The 23,672-nt window shown below is 58.2% G+C and overlaps 1 protein-coding gene across 10 annotated transcripts in view; it reads left to right on the forward strand.

The window, feature by feature from the left end:
- The window catches only part of SHANK3 (SH3 and multiple ankyrin repeat domains 3), a 378,942-nt gene that overhangs the window by 14,145 nt on the left and 341,125 nt on the right, over positions 1-23,672 (forward strand). For all 10 annotated transcript variants that reach the window (XR_012585285.1, XM_074573072.1, XM_074573077.1 and 7 more), the window contains exon 3: positions 10,930-11,253. Coding sequence is in view for 9 of the 10 variants with exons in the window: in XM_074573072.1 (XP_074429173.1) it covers positions 10,996-11,253 (258 nt within the window). In the remaining variant the exon portion in view is untranslated. The remainder of the gene's footprint in view (positions 1-10,929; positions 11,254-23,672) is intronic.

A 23,672-nucleotide genomic window follows, 5' to 3' on the forward strand; every position in this document is an offset into this window, starting at 1 on the left:
TGGGCAGCTCTCGGTGCTGAGCTGCCCCACGGGCCATGGGCTCTGCAGACCCTGAGGGCCTGGGGCTGGACCAGCTGCACGCTGTCCCTGCCCGGATCTCCATGCCCGGCAGGGAAGGACCTGTGGTTTGCAGACAGTGCTGTTGGGACAGGCTTGGGTCAGGCCTTGCGTGGTGATGGGGCTCTGGGGACACCCTCTGCACTAGAACAGCTGGCACCACATCCCTGGAGGCCTCCATTAGTGGTGTCAGCTGCTGTGAGCACGTGGAGCCCATGGTTCCCAGCTGTGTCACAGGGGAATAGGTCCAGCAAGCTTCAAAGTCTTCAGCCACCTCTGCCTTTCCCCAGGCTCTGTTCTCCCTTTGGCAGGGTGCCCCCTGAGGTGGGGTCCTGTGGGGACAGGCTGGGGTACTGCATGGCCTCTGCTGTACAGGGAGGGGCGAGGGCAGCGTGGGAGGAAGGACTGTGGTCACTGATGCTTTGCCGGGAACTGGGACAGATGCGGGAGGGGGCTGCAGGGTGGGACGCAACGGGGATGGAGAAGAACCTGGGGAGAGCTGAGACATGTGTCAGTTGGAGAGGAGAAGGAGGTGTCTGGGAAGTGACTCTCCACTCTGGATTTGTACTGGAGTGAGCCCAGGCTGGGAGGCTTGAGGGACTGTCCTCAGGTGGGCAGTGTCCCCGTGGTGCTGGCTGTGGCCAGGGCAGCTGCTTGCATCTTGGTGCTGCTGCGGGAGCCTGGAGCCCCGCACAGAGATGCTCTCCTGGCGGGCAGCTAAGGATGCACAGAGCCCAGGGATTGAGGCTGGGATGCTACAAACCCCAGACTGCCTGAGAGTTAGCTGTTCCTGTGCAAGACCAGGAGCTGGCTGGCTCCGAGGGTGTGGAAGCAGCCAGAGCACAAGGAGCAGACCCCGGGGAGGTGAGCGTGTGACAGAAACCTGGATTTGAGAGGCCACGCATATGACCAGGGCTGTGTGTACAGGCTTATAGAGCTGGGTTACAGACTTTCCACCCGAGCCCCTCATTCCTGCCCTTGTGTCATTGTTCATTGCCACTTCTGCTTTACAGGAACAGCTACAGCTGTGAGCTGCTCCTGCTAAAAGCCATCAGGACAAAATGGGCTTGGTTTTAACCTGGGCCGGCTGGCAGCATGGGCTGCCTGTGTGTCTGCGTGTCCAGCCCGGGGGTGGAAGTGCGCGCACAGGGGTGAGGGCAAGGACCAAACCGTTGTGTTCCAACATTGCTGCTGCGATGTCTGTGTTGTGCAGCCTCAGCATGCGCGTCCTGTCCTGCCCGCCACACTGCTGTCCTACCTGCCCAGCTTGCCAAGGGAATGGGGAACGTGGCCAGGCAGCAGGCAGGGCTGAGCCTGGCAGTGGCCGTGCTGCCCTGAGCCACAGTCAGGGCTGTGTGGCCAGTGCCCAGTACCAGATAGCACTGTGCCCGGTGTGGGGACTGCAGGGACAGAGAGAGGGTTTGCTGGCCTGTGCTCCTGCCTCGTGGCTGGAAGCAGCCCGTGGGCGCTGCTCCTCCACCCTGGGAGCTGGGGGGTCTGGCTGGGGCTGTCAGCTCCTGCTCTGCCCTGTGCAGGCTGGCAGGGAGCTCTGCTGCCCATCAGGCCACCTCCGAGGGGTCTGTCTCCTTCCTGCAAGGGCGGCAGTCCTGTGTCCCCCACGGGTGATGGGGCAGGGACAGGGCAGGTGGTGCAGCCGTGTCCTGGAGACGGGGACGCATGACGCTGTGGGAGGTGGGCAGATGGGAGTCCGTGCAGGGCTGTGACCTGCAGGATGCATACATGTGTTGCGGCAGAGATTGCCACCATCTGTCCTGTTGACCTAGAGTCGTCTCCAGCTGGGACAGTGGCAGGAGTGAGCAGAAAGCCTTTGCTTTGGCCAAGTGGGGCTGCCGCACGGCTAGGCTGTCAGGGAATTGGCTGCTGTGGTTTTGCGGCGCTGCACTCGCTGGTGGCCAAGCAGCGGGTTCCTCTCCTGCAGCTGTGCACAGTGGATGTAGGTAGATGGTGAGGGGCTGTGGGACTACAGCGCAACTGTTAAGGACAACTCTTGGGAACCCCTGTGCCAAAGGCTATTGCCCCAGAACTCTGCAGACAGGACCCACAAGTGCATGTGCTGGGGGAGTTTGGGGGTGCCCCCGCCCCTCTGCTGGGCACTCAGAGACACAGATGAACCCTGGTGTTCCCAGCCCTGCGCTGCGTGGGTGTAGGATGCTGCTCCTTATCCCTCTGCTCCTCACTGGGCTGAGCACCGCCCCGCTGTCACCCTGGGAGAGCCCAGCACTGGTGCAGCGAGTTTGCTCCCGAGAGCGGTGCGTCGCGGGACTTGCCCTTTAATCATCTGCACATCCCCAGTGGCCCACTAACCCTGGCAAATGGGGAGAGGGAAAATCAATTGGCAGGAGAATTACCCGTCAGGCGTAGGACGCTGCGGCCACACGCAGGCTGATCAATGAGCACTGCTCCCTCTCCCTCTCCTCGTTAGCTCTGTGTATCCTGATGCTCAGTCTGGGGCCGCAGTAAGCGCAGTCCTGCCCCTGCCTGCATGGGTCGGTTCTGGAGGACACGGGCAGTGGTGGCAAAGGACAAGGCTGGGCTGGTACAGACTGCTTTGTGCTCCCTGTCACGTGGGGCTGGGACGGAGCCACGGCAAACAGCGGGGCCAACGGACCTGCTTGATAAGCAATGAGGACGGCCCCAGCATCGCAGAGCCCTGGCTCTGGGCACGGAGCTGGCAGGGTACCAAGGGCCAGCCCTGGGTCGGGGGCGAGCTGGCCCGTGGGAGCCCCAGACTGCCAACACCCGACGCGGGGCACTGAGCTCAGGCCTCACGGTGGGGGCAGCGCAGCACAGTCCCTCCCGCCCCCCGTCCCCCCCGCGGAGGCCACTGTGCCTTCCACAGTGTTTGCAACCATCGACCGTGCATTCCAGCTGCAGCCACAGCCACCCCTGGTAAATCAGTAACGTCTGGCCTGTGTGAGACGACGACTCTGCTTGTCCCATGGGCATTGCCAGCCAAGCGAAAGCGGAGGCTCCCCGCTCCTTTGAGGTGAGGGCTTGACTCCGTGCAGCCGCGTGGGAGGGCTGGGGGCTCTGGGCAGGGCTGTTAAACTCGACCCAGGGCTCCCTGGTTGTGGGAGGGCTTGGAGGTGGCAAGGAGCTTGCACAGCACCTGCACGCAGAGCTGGGGCCAGGCTCGGTGCCGTTGCAGGAGCAGATCCTGGGGTGCTGTGGGAGCTGCTGGAGCAGGCGTTGGGTCTGGTCTCCGGAGGGGCAGGCATGGCCTGGGCTCCGCGGCCGTGTCTGCAGGGTCTGGCAGAGCAGGGTCGATGCCGGTGCAGGTGGGTGGACATGCTGCCCTGTCCCCGATGCAGCTGCCTGGGTGCTGATCTGGAGTGAGTCGGGTGAAGTCTGTCCCAGTCGGCACTGGCTGTACCCCAACAGCTCTTCCTGCTGCCACCACCACAGCCCCTGCGTGCAGGGCTGTTCCCAGTGATCCTGGCTGTGACAGCCCGGTGTGCTGCTCTCTGCACCCACCCTGGCAGCGACACCCCAGCAGGGTGCCGGATCTCCCCTTGCCCCAGACTTGTGTCACTGCTGTATCCCCCCACAGCCCTGGTGTGGCGCAAGGAGCCCTGGAGCACGGGGACCTGCCGCAGCTGGCGCCCTGCTGGCGTGTGGCCGTGTGGGAGAGCTGGGGGGGGTGTGCTTCTCCCACACATCGGCACGACCCAGGTACCTGCTCCCCACTGAGTTGGTGCTGCATGAGCTCTTGCTCCCTGCCATCTCTCCCAGGAGAGCAGGACACGTGCTAGAGCAGCTGCCTGCAGGCTCCTGTGCCGTGCCCGAAGCACCAGCCCTTGCTGGGCTGGCACACCTGGGGATGTGGTGAGCCAGATGCTCCCATGCTTGTGTGTCTCCAGAGACCTTGTTCCTCAAAGGGCTGGGCCTTTCTGGAGTCACAGAGTCACTGGGCAAGTGAGTGGAGAGGTGAAGCCCGAGGCAGGGCACAGCAGGAAAGCAGGCGCTGGAAAGAAGAGGGAATTTAATCCTGATCCGTCCAGGGAAAACTGCCGGTCCCAGGCAGGCTGCGTTGCTTGCTGTAGTAGAGTGGTGCTCAGAAGTTTCTGCAAGACAGTGTGGCTGGGTGCAGGGTAACCCACTCGGGTGTTTGTGGCCACGATGGCTGGGTGGCCAGCAACCCCCGCAGAGGAAGATGCAGAAGGTGTGCAGTTCTGCTTTGCCCCCATGCTGAGACTTGTAAGATCTCACTCAGTTCTGGAAAGACTGTCGCTGTTGCTGTTGAGGTGTCAGCTGCTATTATCCTTGTTTCGTTTCCAGTGCTCCCTAGCAGACTTAGCATCCGTGGGGCTGCGGCTGGGGTGGGAGCTGAGACCTGCCTGCGATGCGCGCTCTGGGTGATGAGGGTTTTGAAGCCTGGAAAGGCACGAGCCACGCACAGGACTCCTTTGGAAGTGCATTATTTTGTGTCCCTATGAATCCAACCTGACACTGGTCCCTGTGACTGAGGCCCTTCCTGAGTCTGTCAGTCCCTCCAAGTGTGTCCCTGGGGAGAGGGGTCTGCTGTGCAGGAGGAGACCATGTAAGCAACACTTGTTTAGCCTGCAAAGTGAAGTCTGAGTGTGCATCTAATTGCTGCCTGTGATACGTATATAAATACTTACATAAACAAAGGAGGAGAGAAGAGCTGCACAGGCTAACAGACAATGCTGACGCAAGAGTAGGGTAAACTAGCCGTGAATGCGTGGGCTAGAAATTAGGCCATTTCTAACCATCACAGCAAAGAAGGGTCTGAAACAGCCTTCCAGGAAGAGGAGAGAGAGCGAGAGGAGCCCTGGGGGCTCGAGTTTGGTAAGGGGATTTCGGATGCAGCAGCCCTGTCCCTGAGGATGGAAGGAGCAGCCTCCCACCCTCCCACAGCGCCGGACTCTCCTCCCAGGCTGCGGGACCTGATGCCGATGCTGACAACAGCCACAGGTCTTTTCCCCCGTCTCTGCTGGCTGCAGCACCTTCCCTTCTCCTGGGGCGGAGCCAGCTTGCCCGGTCTCAGGAGCAGTTCCAGCCGGCACCTCTGCTGCTGCATGCCTTGGTTTCTTCTTCCTGCCCTTTTCATGCCCTGGGGATGCTCATCTTGCACAGATCTTACCTGTTGCACCTTTCTAGGTCCCACCACTGTGGTGCTAGCACTGCATTTCCCATGATCCTCCCAGACGGATGCCTTCCCTCCAGAGGAAGAGTAATTCAGTGATATGCTGAGTGACGGCCATGGTTCTGTGTTACCTCTAACCCAGGGGGGACCTGGAGCACCGATATGGAGCTCTGAAGACGCCAGAGTGGTGTTCATCAGCGTGGTGTGGGCTGAGCCCCATGGCATGGCTGCCCTCGGTGGCGGGATTTGTGAGGGATGGCAGGGAAGGTGGCTTAGACTCTGTAACACCAGGAATGGTGGAGAGTGGGGCAGGCAATCTGGGCGCCCTTTTTCTCACAGTGTAGGAGGTAAAGATCACTAGACTTCACAACCTCTTGTGAGGGTTATGGCAGAGTATTTGGAAATCCAAATAAACTGCTCTACTCTGGGTTTCACTTGTCGGTGCTCTTGGTGACACGTGCAGGGAGCTCCACTAGACTAGTGAGGCGTGACTTTCTTTGATGGAAGCATTACTGATTTGTTCCTGTCACTATAAAATCTTCTTGAAAGATTTTGTAACTCACTTTGATGATTTTTCATCCATTTTTCCTGGTGTTAGAATAAGACTCATTGGATTATAATTTCTAAGATACTCAACTTGTATCTTTTTTCAAGATAAGTGATTTTTTCTCTCAGCAGAGAAGTTGATTTAATAAGAGAAAATGAATGTGAATGACTGTGCAAGTCTGTAATGGAGTTTCGGGGGTGGGGGTGGCCGGTGCATTTTTCCAACCATTCACAGTTGTGTCTTAAACATTATTGGGAACTAATGAGGTACCAGAAGATTGGGAAAAAAAGCAAGAATAATCCTGACAATTACCCTCTGGAGCATTTAATTTCTCCCCCTAGTGAAATAACAAGACAGAAAAAAAGGAAAGAAATAAAATCAATGAATGGCACTGTTGGAACAGAAGTACAGGCGGCAGACTGCAGGCACAGGCTCCGATGGGTGCCGCTGCCAGGCTGGCAGAGGGAGATTTGTCCCCAGGAGGCCACGAGCCAGCGCCGCCTCTGCCCGCTGGGACGCCCCGGCTGTGGGATTGGTTTAAGGGGTAGATCCTGTCCCGCTCGGTTTGTCACCGTAGGGTGGTACGTGAGGGTGGCTGAAGCTGTGCTGGCTGAGGCAACATGAGGGGACAGTTGTGGCATTGCATTCATTTAAATCCCCGTGCAGTCGTGTGTCGGAGGGGGGAAGGCAGCGGGTGGGAGCCAGGCCCCTCTGTGGCGGCGCACGTGCAGGAGAAAGTTGCAGCATTTGGGGGCTTTTGTGCAGAACGGTGCCTGCTGCCAGCAAGGCACGGGCACGGCTGCGGAGAGGTGATGGTCAGAACTCGGCATCCTTCTCCAACGCCTTTGGGCAGGTGGCTCTGTGTCCAAAGCATTCCCCGGTGCTGGCTGCAGGCTTGCTGCAGCCCCGTGAAGGGGCAGGGGTATGCACCTGCCCCGTCCGCAGGAGGTCCCCCTGCTCTGCTGCACCCCAGGGCTACACGAGCGCCTGCTGCTGTTGTCCCATCTGTTCCAGGGCCTGCCCACCTCTGGGTGGATGCATGTCCATGGGATGCAGTCAGACCATGTGTCACTTGTATTTCTGATGATTTATCTCCTTACTATGTGCATTTTTCCTAGCAGAACTTCGTGTTCCTCCTGCTCTTGTTTCTAATCTCTTTAGGGCCTTTTCACTTGCCTCCTTGCAGTTTCACACTGCATTTCATTAAGGTGCTGTTTGATCCCTTCTTCCAAGTTGCTAATAAAAATCAGGCCCAGTCCCAGCCCGGAGCCCATGGCAGTAGCTGAACAGCCATGGGGACAGCGCGTTTGGCGTCCAGCCTTTGGCTACTTTCAGGCCTGACCGAGAGGCCGGCAAAGCCAGCCCCCCACACCGCCATGGCTGGTGAGGCCCTGCCCGTCCCACGGCAGCTGCCAGCCCCAGGGAGCCATCCCAGGATGAGGACTTCGGTGGGGCCCATCGTTGGCCCCTCTCCCACCCTCGACGGGCACCTGCAGCACAACATCTCCATATGGACCCAGATTCCCTCCGCCCTGCTTCCTCTGCCAGGGCATTGTCTGTGGAGATTTGAGACTGCGGGCTCCCGGGGCCGTGCCTGGGTTGCGACGGGTCCTACCCCGGCTCTGCGCAGTCCCTGTCCTGCCCCCGGCCCCTCGCCGCAGGGTGCTGGGCACTCCCAGGGCCTGGCGCTACGTTGTGCCTCCTGCCCTCACCAGGTCTCAGTGCCCGTGCCAGGACGGGCCAGCTCCCTGGACGTTGGGCCACCCTCGCCGGTCTCCCGGGACCCCGGTACTGCTGGCAGCGGGCGGGAAGAGGCCCCGTGGACCCACACTTGGGGTTTCTTCTTGGCCTTGAGCCACTCGGTGTGACTCTGCCATGGGCAGGCCACAGCTGCCGGCTTCCCAGCTCAGACTTTCTGTGCTTCCCACTCTGTTCTACAGATATTTTTGCTATTGTCCTGGTTCCAGTTGGTATAGAATTCGTTTTCTTCCTAGTAGCTGCTGTGTTTTGGATTTAGTATGAGAATAATGTTGATAACACGTTGTTTTAGTTGTTGCTAAGTAATGTTTATAGTAAGTCAAGCACTTTTTCAGCTTCCCATAGAAGCTGAGAGGGAGCATAGACAGGACGAGCTGGGCAAAGGAATATTCCACACCATAGGTGTCATGATCAGTGTGTAAATGGGAGTTGGCTGGCAGCAGGAATCCACAATCGCTGCCTGGAAGGGGCTGGGCAACTGATCATCGTGTGGTGATAGCAATTTGTGTTGCATCACTTTATTTTGTATATTCTTTTACCGTTACTATTAGTTTTCTCTTCCTTTACAGTTCTGTTAAACTACCTTTATCTTAAACCATGAGGGTTTTCTTTTCCCCCTCCTTTTTCTCCCTTTTCTGTCTACCTTGCTGGGGTGGGGAGTGAGTTGAACGGCTGCATGGTCCTAGGTGCTGGCTGGGGTTAAACCACACTGGCCATCTCCCTTCCTGACCACTCTTACTCCTTTGTCTTTTGTGCTGAGAGGGACCTCAGCTCCTCAGCTGTTGGTGACTCATGGTCGTTTCATCCACTTGTTCCCCTTGCCAGTCCCACCTCGTCCCTGGTGTCCCTGACTCAAAGCCGCATGGCCCAGCCTATTCCCTGCAGCCCTCGCTTTTGCCAAGTGGCCTTGTCTGCCCCAAGCCTGCATCCCTTCGCCTGGGACCCATGAGCTGCTGGGCCCTGGCACGTGCCCTGCGGAGCTGCAGTTTTGATGCGCCTCTGCCTGGGGCTGGGACAGACGCAGATGGGGTATACTGTGTGCTCCAAGGAGCAGGGGGCTTTCCAACACCACCGGTCTCATCTCCTCTTGTCCCCCTGCCCTGCCAGAGGGCTGTTCTCAGACCCCAGGGAGACACAGCAGAGAGCTGCTGCGGGACAGGCACCCTGGAAAGGCATGGTTTTGGCTTGCTTTGCTGTTGGGCAAGGATGTTTTGTCATACCTTAAAAAGGGACTGGTTGGGGGTGGCCGAAACTATCATGGCACAGTGTCCTGCCTTCAGGGCACAAAGACTTGTCCCATGCCAGGGTAACGCTGCGGGACCAGGGGCAGTGGGGATCCGGGGCGCAGGGGAAGCTGGAGACTTCCTGCTCCTTGCCTCTGTGAAGCAGCAGCAGCCAGACAGGACCTGCAGCCCTCCAGGGGAGGGTGCAGGTGTGGGTCAAAGGAAAGGAGGAGCCCAGAGACCGGCTGGGTGCTCCTGGGCTGATCTCGTTGTTTGTCATGATCAAGCCATGATTTCTGTTTTGGGGCTAGTGCCACGGACTTGCAGTGCTCGTGCTCCAGGACCCGTTAGACTCCCCCCGTGACCCCAAAGTTCCAGGTCTGCGGGTGCATCCTTCCCTGCCTGTCTTGCCTGTGCTGCTGGTGCAGGACCTTCGCAGCAGTTGCTTAGGGCTGGCCGCCCTGGCAGAGTCAGGCTCTCACTGATGCCTGCCTTGTGCAGTCCCTCGGTCTCAGGGTGGGAGGGCCGAAGGAAGAGCCATTAGTCATTTCCTGGACAGATCCAGGCCATACCGTAAATCTGTCCAGCTCTCAGTGGTTTGGGGGCTATTTCTGTTTGAGGATTGTCACGTAGATTAAAGCCTTGAATCCCAGCCAGTGATGGACCGGATACGGTCCCATGCACAGTCCTGCAGGGCTCAGCCCAGCATCCCATCTGCTCTTGGCAGGGCGGTCATGGGCCTGTCCCTGCCTGGGAGCAAGGGCTTGACCTGCTGGGCAGTCAGGGTCCTCCTGGCATTAATTAGCCCTCACTGGCAGGGGGACTGGCAGAAATAGCAGTGTGTGGGGGCCACTGCTTGTGTCTCTGCTCTATGATGGAGCTCATGGTAGCGGTGCCTGCCACCACTCAGTATGTGCGCACATGGCTTCTCTGACTGAGACAGGTCTCTGGGGTGGAAACACAGGTCAGCCGTCCTCCCACTCCCAAAACTTGTCACAAGGGCACTGCTGCATCCTGTTGTCCAAGTACAAGCCAGTTCGGGAAACCCCTGGCAGACAGCCCCAGCTCCCTGCCTGATGGCTGTGGAGGTGCTGCTGGAGCCTGCAGCCCAGGGGCCAGCCCGGCAGTTTTCAGGTGGGCACAGATACGCGCTGGGTGGTGGCCGCCTCTGAGCAGGGCTGTTGGGGACCTCACACTGGGCAGCACTCCAGCAACTGCCGGATGAACAGTTTACAGGGCCAGAACCAAGAATTTTCCAATAAAACCCAGAGACAGGCAGGGTGCTGAGCGCCCCTGAGTCAGACCTGCTTGTCCTGCTGATGTCCAGCCTCCCTCATGAGTCCACCCTGCCAGATGGGGAAGAAGCCAGGGAGGCCCTCAGATATGCTGGTGCAGATGTGGAGATGGAGGATCATGGTTGCAGGTGCGGGACAGGGCCATTGAGATGAACCGCAGGCACTGGTGGTGGCGTGGAGAGAAGGCAGTTGATCAAGGGATCAGAGCAGGCCCCAGAAGCTGGGACAACCTGTCCTCTGCCCCAGGGCGCTGTGCCCAGACCCTCTGTGCTGGCTCTAGTGTGTGCACTGCACACTGAGCCCTCCCTGGGGGAGCGGAGGCTCTGGGTGTTGCTGCCCCTGGGATGGGACCAACACGGGGCAGGTCCAGGCTTTGCTGCCAGGATGAGGAAGGGTCCCTTCTGGGTGGCTGGTAGGAGTCTGTAGGGCTGTGCCCACTGTGGGGCCCAGGGAGGGCCTGCAGTGGCAGTTGGCCATTGCTGGGGGGTGTGGGGGGCACTTGTGGGGATCCCTGCATAGTGTGGGTCTTCATGGTGAGGTCCCTGACATGGAGATTCCCATGTAGGGTGGGGGTGGTCCTCTGCAAGGTGCTCAACCCGAGGATCCCTGTGGGGGGCTGTCCCTGCAGGTCCCTGCCACAGGGAACCCTGTGGGGGTGCCTCTGCAGGATTCCCGCAGGGTTGGTTGGGGGTTCCAGGGTGAGGGCCCTGAGATGGGGATCTCTGTGTGGGGCAGTCAGGGGTCCTGTACGAGGTCCCTGTGGGGGTGGCTGGGGTGGAGTGTGGGGGTCCCCACCAGGTCCCCGAGTGGAGGCTGGGTGTCCTCCACTGGGTCCCTGCCGGGGTCCCCCCGTGGGGTGCCCGTGTGCAGGGCGGGGGTCCTCTGCCGGGGTCGCGCTGACCGCCTCTCCTCACCCCGCAGGGCCCCCGGGCGGGCTGTGAGCGCGGCCCCCGGTGCCGGTGCCGGCCCCGCCGCGCCGCACGGAGCATGCCTCTGAGCCCCGCCGGCAGCAAACATGAGAGCCCGGAGTCGCCGCCGCCAGAGCCACCGCCGCCGCCGGAGCGACAGCCCCGCGCCGCCGTCGCCGGGGAGCCGGGCGCCGGCCTGCGGGAGGAGACGCGGCTCGACCCGGCCCGGGGCCCCGGCGGGCCCCGCTCCCCCAAGCTGGCGGCCCCGGCGCGCATGGAGGAGCCCGCGCCCGGCGCCATCGTCGTCCGCATCGGCATCCCCGACCTCCAGCAGACGGTGAGTGCGGACCCGGCCCCGACCCACACCCCGACCCCGGTCCAACCCGCGCCCCCGCTCCGCCACAGCAGCCGCCCCGGCACAACCCGGCAAACTTCGCACCCCCGCGGGCGAGGGGCGGGCGGCCACGGGTCCGGCAGGACGGCTCCCCGCTGTCCCACTCCCCGTTGCCCCTCTCCCCGGTGTCCCCCTGCCCCACTCCCCGCTGCCCATTGCTTCCCTCCCCGCTCCCCGGCCCCCCTCTTCCTGGAGAGCCCGGCGCAGCGGCGGGCGGAGCGGGCCGGCAGCCCCGGCCGCAGCGCTGCCTTCCCGGGGCGCTCCGGGACGCCGGGGGGGGGCCGCTCCCGCCGCCGGGGCCCCGCAGCGGGACCGGGCTGTGCTCCGCCGCCTGCCCCGAGCGCGGAGGGCAGCGGGGCTGGGCGCGGGGAGCGGGCACAGCTCGGGAGGCTCCAGCACCGGCGTGGTACCGGTACCAGCACCGCCCCGGCACGGTACCGGCAGGGCCGGGCTGTGGGAGCGCGGAGCCGCAGCGCCGGGAGCTGACAACCGCTCGCCGGTGGCGTGGGCAGGGTGTGCGGGGCCGCGGGCTGTGCCCAGCCCGGCGTGGGTGTGCAGGGGCTGCGTGCGGGTGCCGAGGTGACTGCAGAGGGTGCAGGTGTGACTGCAGCGGGTGCCAGGTGTCAGGGTGAGGCACAGCAGGGTGCGGTGAGTGCTGGGTGCCCCACCATACCGGATGGTGGTATGGTGTGTGCTGGGCACACCTCTGCATCGGACGGCGGTACGGTGTGATGTGCCGCACCACGGTGCTGGTGCCGCAGGCAGGATGTGCAGGTCTGACCTGCCGGGAGCCAAGGTGTGACACAGGAGAGCATGGGCATCGTGGTGTGTTGGCCAGGGTGGCTGTGACGTGGGGCAGCATGTGTGGCACAGAGCGTGGTACAGTGGGTGTCTGTCAGGGTGCAGTGAACCCTGGAAGGTTTGGGGTGGCTGTTACAGACCAGGGCAGTGCTGGGGGCCACCTGGGGTGTTGAGTGCTTGTGGGGAATGAGTGCTTGGAGACTGAGCCTGGTCAGTGCAGGGAAAAAGTTCACTGAAGGGCTGTGGTAACTGTGGCCCTAATGAAGAGTGCTCGTTGGAGGTGGAGTGCTGGGAGCAGTGACTTGCCTGGGGATGGGTGTGCTGCGGGGCACAGGGAGCACGTGCTCCTCTGGGATGAGGCATTGCGGGCAGGAGAGAGGGTGCCCTTGGGGATAAGGGGTGGGAAGAGATGGAGACTTGGGGCGAGCAGAGCATTGCTGGGGGTGGAGGGGACTAAGGGAAGTGAGAGCTCTCCTCTTCAGTGGGGAAGGATTTCTCTTTTGGAGACTGGGGGGGAAGGGTCCTGCTCAGTGACGGAGGGGTAGTGGCTGGGGCCAGAGAGCTGGCTGGAGGATGGTGGCACTGGGGCTGAGGGCCTGAGTGCTGGCACACTCACAGGCACAGCTCTGCAGGCTCAGCCGCCAAGCACCGGGGAGCGGCAGAGGCAGGCGAGGCAGCGCTGCCTTCGCTGTCGAAGAATCGGACAGACGCTCTGCTCTAGCAAGGACTGACCTTGTGCTGCGGGAAGGGCTTTACACCCGCTCGCTCTGCCCCAGCCCCTGCTGGGGTTGTGAGCAAGGCTCTCAGGGACACGGTACCTGCTCGTCCCTTTACTGCTGTATTAGCCCCAGCACATCTGCTCCTCCTCTGCCATCCCTGTGTGCACCCATCCCTGAGCTGATGCACAGACTCGGGTCTCATTCTGCTCCAGCCCTCACCCCAGGTCCTGCTGTGTGGTGCAGCACAGGGCAGGGTCCAAGGACTCTCAGTGACGGCCCACTGCCACAGTATCCACCTTTCCCCTTTGCTGTTCCTTGGGCGCTGCTCTGCACCTCCCTGCCCTGTCCTTGTTTTGTGAGAGCGCGTGGGCATTGGGAGGAAGCAGCGATGCTGGAGTCAGTGTGATGGTGTGTTGTAGCCCCCCACCCCTTTCCTCCCTACAAGTCCTCCACTGCAACCAGGGGATAGTCCAGAGTTAGAGTGAAGCAGCTCAGCCTTGCCGGATGGAAGATCACCGGGGCAGTGGAGGGAAAGGGGCTCTTCTTGCAAAGCAGAGCATCTTTGCATGTACAAAGTAGGAATTTCCCTCCCAGATCTCCCTTCCCCAAGGGGCAGATGCATATCAGAGAGCTGAAGAGTGGAAATGTTTCTGGTGCAACCTCCGTGGGCTGGGGGTGGGAGCCAGCAGAGTAGGAGCCCCTGGGGAGGCCCGCGGGCTGCCTGGGGCTGGGGGCTGGTGGCCCTGCTCCCCCTGGACGCCAAGGGAGGCGGGCAGGCAGCACTTTGGGTGCTGGCAGAGGGGCAGCGGGGAGTGCTAGGGAGGTGGGTGCAGATCAGAGCACCACAGCACTCGCGTCCTGGCAAGCGCAGCCTGCGCACTGCGAGCCTGCTTGATGTGCAGAGGAATTCGCTGCAGCCGCAGCTCGGGGCTCTGGCTTTGCAGTGCGAGTAGCGGGAGCTCGCAGGCCGTGTGTGGTGCTCCTGGAGGGGCAGCCCTGTCCCTGCTGACCGTCCCAGGGTGTGTGCTGGATTTGGGGGAATCCAGGTGGGAGCTGGAGGCTGCGCTGTGGGCAGAGAGAGGCAGGATGAAAGGAGATGTAGGTGCAGGCGTCCTGCGGCGCAGTCTGCTCGGGGGAGATGTGGGAGGCAGGACGGTGTGATAGCTGCTCTGTCAGACCCTCTGCTGCTGCGTGAGGGGAGCCAGACACCCTGTGCTGCTCCCTGCATGGTGGTCCCGTGCTGTCGGCAGCCCGCAGCCATGCTTAGGCTGGTGTCAGAGGCATCTCTTCCTTTCAGTCCAAGGCAGTGCCTGCAGAAGGCTGTTGCATTTATGGCTCGGGTGGGGGCTGACTTCCCAAATAGAAACTGCATGTTTTGCAGACTCCTGTGCTAGCTGAAGAACCTTCACTTAAAGAGAGGCAGGAAAAACCCAGCTGGCTTAACAGTACGCACCATAAGAGCTGTATGGTGTCCTGTGGCTGGCCCTGAACTTCCCTTTGCTTTGGTGCATCATCCCCAGGCATCAGCTGTCTGATCCAAGCACTTGCAGTGCTCGTTCCTCACGCCTTGAGCAGGCAGGCTTAGTCCCTGTCTGCAAGGTGACATCCAAGCAGGTGGGGGCCTGACCAGTGTGAAAGGGGACAAGGGGAAAACGAGCAGTTGAGCCTGTCCCATCTGCCACTGTTGGGCTTGTCACTGCACTCCTGTCTCTGTGCGGTGCTCTGGGGTGTGTTGGGGGATGTTTGCTGTGTTTTGGAGAAGCTCACAGGACAGATGCTCTAGAGATGTGTGTGTTCCTTGCCTCCTTCTCCCTTCTTACAGGGCACGGGGTCCTTGGCCTCACCCAGCTGAGGGCAGCGGGGGTCCTAGGTCTCTCCCCTGCTCCGGCTCCTGGCCCGTACAGGTCCTGCTCCTGCCTGCAGTGAGTGGGTGTTGCACTGGCACCCATCGGGATGGAGCCCAGCTCTCCTTCCCAGGGCTGCTGTGGCTCAGCAGGGCTGTGGCACACTGTCGCTCGGGCCGGATGGGGACCCCTCTCCTGGGGTGGTCTCTTGCTGCTCAGACCCTTTTCCCAGGGCTGAGACAGGCCTTTGCGCTTCAGAGGAGTTGCTGTTGAGCTCTTGTTCCCCTGTGTCTGCATCCACAGACCAGCAAAGACCCTGAGGCACAGGCACCTTCCCGGGGGTGTCTTTCCCCTGCTTTTGCTGCTTTGCTTGTCTGACTTTGCTGCTGTGGTGGCCCTCCTGGAGGACAGCCGACAGGGAGGCTGACACTGTGGCCGCTCTGTGGGTCTGTGTGGGGCTCTCGCTTCTGGCCAGGGTTAGTGTCTGCACCCTGGGAGGGGTCTCACAGCCTGCAGGTGCAGACTGGCACTCAGATGGGCTGAGGAAAAGGCCAGGGTAAGGCACATGACCCTGACGACACCCGCAAGAGAGGCGATTAAATGCCTGCCTTGTAATGGGACCACTCCTCGCCTCCTTTGACCTGGCTCTGTGTCTCCTTCCTGGACCTGTCCAGGGTTTGAGTTTCTCTGTGCATGCATCAGGGATCATCCAAGAGAAGAGGCTTTCTTCCCTGCTTGCTCTAGGAAGAGCACAAACACAAGGAGAAGGGATGGGACCCCAGCAGGGATAACTGGCCTCCGCAGGATTGTGTGGTGCCGGCAAGGGGTTGGTGCGTGAAGGGGTTTTGCTCACTGAACTCCAGCCCTTGCCCATTCTGAAGTGACCCTGTACCCTCCTCCCGCAGCTGCCTCTGGGGCTCTGGGTCTGGCTTGGCAGCTGCAGCACAAGGCTGATGGGCTTTGCTATAGCAGCGGTGCTTAAAGATGGGGATTATCTCTTTTGGGATCTCCAGGCACAGGGTGGACAGGTAGCTTTTCAGTAACAAGTCAGACTCCATTAGTTTCAGAGATCGGGACATCAGCTGGGCAAAGTTCAGTTTATTCAAGCTCGTGTCTTCTGTCAGGGTTGGAGCTTCCATGTGGGTTTTTAGACTGTCAAGCAGCTGACTTTTCAAGTCAAGTTTCCCAGCTCTCTTGGAGTTGTCTCCAAGCCTCTTTTAGGTTCCTTTGCAACTCTCCATCACATCTTTATTCAGCTTAAAGCCTTTGAATTCACTGTTAGTGGTTTCCATTGTTTGGAACAAATCTCCACCCCAGGCTGTGACCTTGTCTCTGAAAAGGCAGTCTCTTCAGGCACATCACTGTTTACATCCTAAGGATGGGCCAGCACTTCCAGCCTAAACAGTCTGAGCAACCTGCACCAACTCTGAGCTCAGGGAAGAGAGGTTAACCTGTCCGGCACCCATACAAACAGCTCGAGAAATGGAACATGGAGTGCAGGAGGAACAGGACACGTCTCCTGCTCTGCACAGGCATGTGAGATGCAGAGAGGCAGGTGGAGGTGGGGCAGAGGATGAGCCCGTCTGCACTGCAGAAACCAGGCAGGGGTATGCTGGGGTGGGAAGGGAGCACATCATAACTACCAAGAGGAGAGTCCCTTCCTCGCAGTGCAGAAGTAGCTGGTTGCATTCCCTGCTGTGTAGGTGAAGAGCTCTGCTGGGGACATAGACAGGCTATAAACCCCGCAGAGTACTGACCAACAGAGTTTGCCCGTGGCCGTACTTTCTGACAGGCAGAGTTGCCCCAGGGAGTTGCATGGTTCTCGAAGCCTATGGGCATGGGACGGCCCTGCAGTGATGGGGACCATGGACTGTCCTGGGCAGGGGCCGAGGCTGGGGCTGTGGGAGACAATCAGTGCTTGGCACATGCTGCCCCCATGCTGGGTAGTGCCTGGGACTGTGGTCAGGATCCACATGGTGCCCTACAGCCTGAAGGGTCCTCTGTCCTGCATGGCCCCTGGCAGGCACTCCACTACTAGCTGGATATTTTTCATGGTGCACAAAATTTGCTGTCTGCTCTGTGAGCTCTCTGTGTGGCAGCTGAGGCGTTCAAGGCAAGTGTGTAGGGAAAGGAAGGTGCTACAAGATGGGTACAGCTTGTTGCTTCAGTTTTGGGTCCTTACCTCTTTTTCCCCACTCCCTTCCCACTAGCTGTTTCTGAAGGACTTACTAGTGTGTCCCATGCAGTGTCCCGTATGTTCGGGGGCTGAGCTCTTTGGGAGGTGCCTGGCTCCACCGTGGGGTTCACTGTGATGGGACATGGGCTCCTGCTCCTCCCACCTGGACTGTGGGTGATGTGCTCCTGCAAGGAGGTTCTGGGGGACAGCAGGTCCAAGGGGGGCGGCCACTCTGCTGGGAGCCCCGAGGCAGAGGGACGTTGTGACAGGTCATGGCGGTGGCCCGGCAGGAGGAGGAGGAAGAAGGACAGTTTGTGCTGTGGAGGGGAAGAGTGATATTGAGAGCAAAGAGACCCTTTGAGGGGCAGATGCGAATTTGGGAAGAGAGAGAGAAAGCTGTTTGTGTTGGAGAGGTAAGGAACCGTGGGTGGGTTTCTTGCAATGGTGCCGTTCGGGAGCGTACGGGCTGGGTCTGGGCTGCACAGGGAAGCTGGGTGTGTGGGGACACCGGCTGGAGGGACCATCCGTCTATGGGAGGTGTGTGTGAGCATGGTTGCGTGATGATGCTGGGAACGCGGGCACTGCCAAGAGGGAGCTGCCGTTCTCGTGGCATCTGTTTGGGCGCAGCCCTGTGGTGACAGCCGTGGCTGTTTTAGGCCAGACCATTGGTTCCCAAACTGGCAGGATCACAGTTGGTAAGGCGGATTTGCAGCCCTGGGGAGAATTTGGTCTCATCTGCAAAGTGGATCATGCTGAAATGTGGCCTGTTAGCTGTGTCGCGGCTGGGCGATGCTGAGGGATCTGCACCCTGTGGAAGGGCGTCCTGTGGTGTCCAGGCAGTGGGGTCTGACATATCTTTCCTGTGCCGGCATCTGTCCTGTGGGAGCGCTCCTCCCACACAGGGCTTTGGTGATGTGTCAGGGACCAGCAAGGAAATGTCCCACAGCCAAGGGCCTCGGAGGTGCGGGACCAGCCTCTATTTGTGAGAGGTCTCCGCTGAGGCCAGGGCCTCCCTTTGCGGTGGGATGGAGTTGCTCGTTTCCCTCTGTGGCTGCAGAAAAGGCTCTGCCCTCATCCCGCCTCTCAGTCACCTGATACTTCAGGTTAATATTTTCTGGCTTGTTATCTCCTTAATGCAAATGCAAGAAGAGCCTGAAAACCAGTGCACAAAGCATTGATTCTTCTGTTAAGCCAAGGGAAACGAAGAAATAAATTTTTCTAAAAGAGAGATAGGTAAAGTTTTCCTGAACTTCTGCTTAGCCAGAACTGATGCTGGGAAAGCAGGCTGCTAAGAGATGGCGTGGCTTGCCATTTGTTTGGGATTTGATTTGAATTCACAAGCCTGTGAGCATGGCTGCAGTCCATCGTGCAAGCAGTACCAGCGCTGGCTGCGTCTCTGCAGCCCGGGGAGGCAGGGGTGGGGTGGCCATGAGCCGCCGGCCGACGATGGCGGCACAGGGCCGTGCAGTTTTCCTGCGGCCGGGGGCAGATGGGGTGCAGTGGGCGCAGGGCAGGTGGGGAGGAGACTGTGGTGCCTTTGCTGACATGGCTTTGGGTGCTGCAGAGGGGTCATGCGACAAGGGGCACCGCTTCTGACCAGGAAGCTTGCAAAAGAGGGCTGTTGTGTCTGTAAATAAAAGACCCCTTCTGTAAAACATGCTACCTGCTCTGCTGTTCCCTCTCCCTAAACGAAAAGCAGAGAAAAGGCTGCGGGATGTAGGAGATGCCAGTGGACACATCTCTTCTGAGCCAGGGAGTGCCGAAGCCTCTTGTGGAGCTGCAGTGTGCTGTGTCCCCTGGTGATGGCCCACGACACAGGATGGGCAGAACTGTGAAGAGCATGTGAAGAGGTGCAGGCTGTTTCCCTGTGCTGGCTCGGCAGCTCCTGTGAAGCAGTTGGGAGGGCAGTTGCGGCTCCGTGCTGGTGGCATGGCTGCAGCCCGGCTCTGGCTTCCTGGGCAAGGTGCATCCCTCACACTGGCTGCTTTCCTGCAGACACGGAGGGCTTCATTTGGCATGGCCGTGCAGGTGCCACGTGCTAAGTAGCATGGCGCTGAGCGTGGACACCTCAGCAGACAGAAGTGCGGAGCTCATGGAAGCAATTGGTATGAAAAGGATGAATGAAACTATTCTTAACATTTGTTCTGGGTTAGAAATCCCATAGTAAAAATCATAGTGAAAATCGGTTGGCATGTATGCTTTCTATAAATTGCTGTCCCAAATCCATGTTGCTCCCGGGGTGGCTTCAGGTGTTGGCAGAGTAGGAAAGGCTTCCTGGGGCCGCGGTGGCAGAGGCCTGGGGCACCACTGCCATCTGTGGCGTCCCGGCTCCCCTCAGGACCCCTGGCACCAGGGCTGATGTAGTTAGTGTGCAGACTTTGGGTAGATCTGCCCTGTGTACGCTGCGATATGAATCGACACAGGGCACCACTCAGTTGCACAGAATCCCTCCTCACCATCAGCTGCTGCTGCACAGAAAAATATGATAGGCTGCTGTCGTATCACAGGAGGAAGAAAAATCGCCTGGTCGGCAGTGTAGTCTTTGAGCAGCGGCATGTGATGCTGTAATTAAGGCCTGCATGGTGCTGAGCTCGAGAGGGGCCAGAGCCAGCGTGCTCTGTGTTCAGCAGCTGCCTGCAGGCAGCGTGGCTGGCAAATGCCACTCTCCTCTGGCTCCAGGGATCATCTCCCACAGGATCCAACACTCGCTGGGAAACCCCTGGACGCTGCTGGCTGCCCTGGTGTGTGTCAGTGTGCTGCAGGGCTGAATTTGGGGCATAATGCTGCTGGATGGGATGTGCAAAGCAGAGGGGGTGGAAGGGGTGAGTGGAGTGCTGTAACCGAACAGGGCTGAGCAGACCCCTGCGGGGGAGTGGGGCTGCAGCCCCGGATCCGGCACGGCACGGGCAGCCCGGGTGTTTTACTGGTCCCAGCGCGAGCCTCCAGCCACTGCCCCGCTCAGCCGTGCCAGGGAGGCAGCAGTGCGGGAGCCGGGCTCATCGCTGGCGGTGCCAGTGTCCAGTGTGGAGCTCCACGTGCCCGCTGTCAGTGCTCTGCTGGCGTTTCCCTCCATAGACCCATTCTGTACCATGGCTGCAGGGCAGGGAATTGATTTGTTTTGACAGCCTGGGCTCTGTAGAGACTCCCAATATGGCAATTTATTTGGAGTTTGATAACCTGGGAACCGCCCCTCTCCTTTAACCCTGGTCTGCATGAGCTGCTGGTGCAGACTGGTGCTGCTCTTGCACTAGGAGGGAGCGTAACCTGGGCAGAGGAAGGAGGAGGCCAATGTGGAAAGCCCTGAGGGTCCTTCCTAATGCTGGTGGAGGTTCTCTATCATGCCTGCCTGCTCCTGCGGTCGGTCCGCGGCTGTTTATACTCTGGGAAGAGCCATTTCAGCTCAGCTTTTGGCTGTGCATTGCTCTGTGGGAGAGGGCGGTGGAGACCCAGGATAAAATTATCCAAAACACCCACAAGATTTATGAGATTATAGCCTGTTTTTTAAGGAGCCAGAAACATGCCCAAGCTAAGGTTTGTGTCTCTGAAATAGTTATGAATTGTGGGTCTGTATCATTAAAGCATGATTGAAAACTGATTCCCAAAGTCTTGTGGTTGGGAGTGCTTTGGAAGCAAGTCGCAACCTTATTTGGGGCCCGGTGGTAGGAAAAGGTGGCAATACAGAAATAACCCTAGGAGAGCACAAAAGTGCCTCCAGCTGTCATCAAAGTCCTCTCTGCAGTGTCTGTTGGTGCTGAAATCCTGCAAGGTGTCTGACCAAACCTGGGATATATCCCATGGGAAAACGCCTTTTGCAGCAGCCAGTGGGCAGCACTGGCCACCCTCCACATGGCCAGTTGCCACCACGGTTTTAATTATGGAACGGCGGGGCACAGGTTTCCTATTTACTTTTTCACTGGAAGCAGGGAAAACTTGTTCCAAGAAATCGCAGCTCAGCACATCGCATGAAAAATGTATACGTAGAGACATAAGAGCCTCTTGCAGAAGAGTGGTACTTAGGAAGCTGCTAACTATCAGAGAGCTGGAGCTTATTGAAATAGCTCGGAAAGATCTAGAGGAACAGCGACGTACAGCTGATGAGACTTCCTCCCGGAGATTTCCAAGGGCTTTTCTTCTCCATTGTGTGCTGGCAACTCTTTTTCTTTTCCCGTTTAAATCACGTTAAAGCCAGACCGAGGAGCTGCTGTAGGTTAAAATAACGTTTTTCCCCATTAGCTTTAACCTGCAGCAGCAACCTGTGCCGGTCCAGCGTGCCCCGGTGGAGCACGGGGAGGAGATGGGCCCCTGTGGTGGCAGCAGCAGCAGCAGCATGACGTGTCCATAACCTCCCTCCATTGTGTGGGACGGAGGCCTTTCTTCTTGTCTGGATTGCCTTCAGCTGGATCTGCTGCCAAATGGTGTCCACAGACACCGGTGCTGGCAGAAATGGTGACTGCCCTGCGTGGAGTCAGTGCCAGCACTTGCGCTGCCCTGGGACAGATCCAGTGTTTTATCTCAGGTGTTTTATTCCAGGTGTTTTATTCCAGCTGTTTACACTGACCCGACACCAGGGATGTGTTGTGAGCTCCTGCCAGTGCGGATGGATCCCGCGATTTAAATATACACCCACCCACACCCCGCTCTACTTAGATCCTTATCTGCTATCACAAAGCAGGAGTAAAAAGCTCAAAATCATGTTCTTGCGTTTCATCTTCTCCGAGGTGATTTTTAACTCGGGGAGTGGAAAGGCCTTGCTTCACCACAAAGGCCTTTCCCCGAGGGCCGAGGAGGACATGGCCCCGTGTCCCGAGGCCGCTGGCTGGAGCAGTGGCTGCCGCCTGTGCCCGGGGAGGGACGGGAGCCGGCAGCAGAGGGGGTCGAGGGGAGCCGGGCTCGGCGTGGTGGCTCCTGAGGGGCAGGAGCATGGCCACCGGCCATGGCACCACCCTCCGCTCCTGGGCGCAGGCTCCTCTCCTCTGCCCCAGGCTTCGCCTCTCGCTGGTTTCCCAGTACCACTTAGATCCTAAAATTCCTTTTTCCATGCTCTGTTCTGTCTCAGCTATGCGAGCAGTGGAAAAAAGGAAAATCGGGTGAACTTTACTGCTGCAAAGGGAAGATCTGGAGGTCAGGAATCAACCCACAGCATGGCCTAAACCTGCGCTGAAAACTTTGATCCTTGGCCAAAGCATCTGCTTTCTACTGCTGTAAAAATCTCTAGCTGTCAATAGTTGTATTGGATTTTTCACCCCTTTTAGGGGAGAATCAAACCACTTATGCACATGCTTTGAGATGCATTTTGATTACAAGCTGCACATTGTTTTTCCATAGGAACCCAGGCTCTTTCAGATCAGATTAATAGCGCTCGATGAATGAGGCAGCTGTTCTGCTTTTTTTTATCTTTTTTATTCACTGTGCAGCCCCATGCTTCGTTACCGTATGCTGCTGAATGCAGCACCAAGCATGACATATTTCAAAGTCCCTTTGTAGCTTTTTTTTGCATCTGTTTTCCTAATGCAAACGTTTGAGCGCTCTGTCAGCATCCAGACGGTGGGATTGGTGGAGGCGCGGACCAAGATCCTCCCTATAACAAACCATTACATTTTGCCAGCATCCCTTACGCCGAGCTGGGTGGTTTGGGGTCGGCTGCAGCGCAGCACCCGGCCGGCACGGTTAAGCGTGTGAAGCTAGTTCAGGTACTAACCCAACTTTTAACCGTAAATCGGTGCGTTTCCTTTGTTTCAGCTGGTTCAGCTCCCAGGTGAGCGGATCCAGAGGTGAGGAGCCAGGTGGAAGCTGAGGAAGCTGCCAAGAACTTGCTTTCCTCTTCCACTCCAGCTGTAAAAGGCAATTTCAATAGGGTGAGACCCACCCTAAGATCTAAGCTCTAAGATCTTTGTGGCCATGAAGAAACAGTTAATTTAAGTGACTACCAATAAAAGTCTCTTTTTATGCCTCTTGCCTGTGGGTGCAAGGGATATTTTAGTGGCTTATGCATTTCGTATGAATCCAGCATAGGTAGTTTAGAATAGTTGTATTTAATTTCTTAGTACTAAGAAATACTTTAACATGCTAAATGAGCGTATTTTAATGCCAGTTTTTATCTTAGTCCACTTTGACTTCAATCACAAATCAAAAACTACTCATCCTCTATTAAGTAAGAAATAGGCTATTTCTAAAATATTAGGGTAGAATTAAAAAAATTGAAATTTTATTTTACATTATAATTGCTTAAATAGATGCATACAGTTACGGTGTATCTACTTAGGAAAAAGCACTTTTGGTTGTAAAGTCTATATTAAATTACAAATTAATCTAATGTAATGGTTAAGAATTGATCCGACTCAGCCTTTCTTTAGGAAAATAGCTAAGGACTACCAATGCAAAACAACATCAGACACGATTATTTATATCCAGATTTTCTGCCAGCTGATTTATCATGGTTAAAATTGGTGATCACTTTGACTTAAATCAATCCACTTTGCTTTATCATGTGTGTGGAGGGAAGCTTTTGCCTGAAGCGGGAGAGCTGCGGGTCACTGCGCTGGATCCGTGGCTGTGGCTGATGATTTTGGGGATCGGGAAGTTTAGCTGCCAAGAGTTGTGCAACATCCTTTGGGACAATGTGGGTGAATTATTTAATGAGTTGTTTTGAATAAATGCAATTTATTTGCATAAAACTGCTCAGACTTGATTTAAAGAAAGCCGTATGAATATGCATGTGTGTGGCAGCATAGCGGATTCAGCCTTCTGCTTATCAACAGGGCAGAGCCGTCAGCTCTCCCTGGGTCCTGCTCTGCAGGCATTTCACCGCCCTGGTGGAGACTG

Source organism: Larus michahellis, chromosome 1, assembly GCF_964199755.1.
Source record: "Larus michahellis chromosome 1, bLarMic1.1, whole genome shotgun sequence".
Taxonomy (NCBI): Eukaryota; Metazoa; Chordata; class Aves; order Charadriiformes; family Laridae; genus Larus; species Larus michahellis.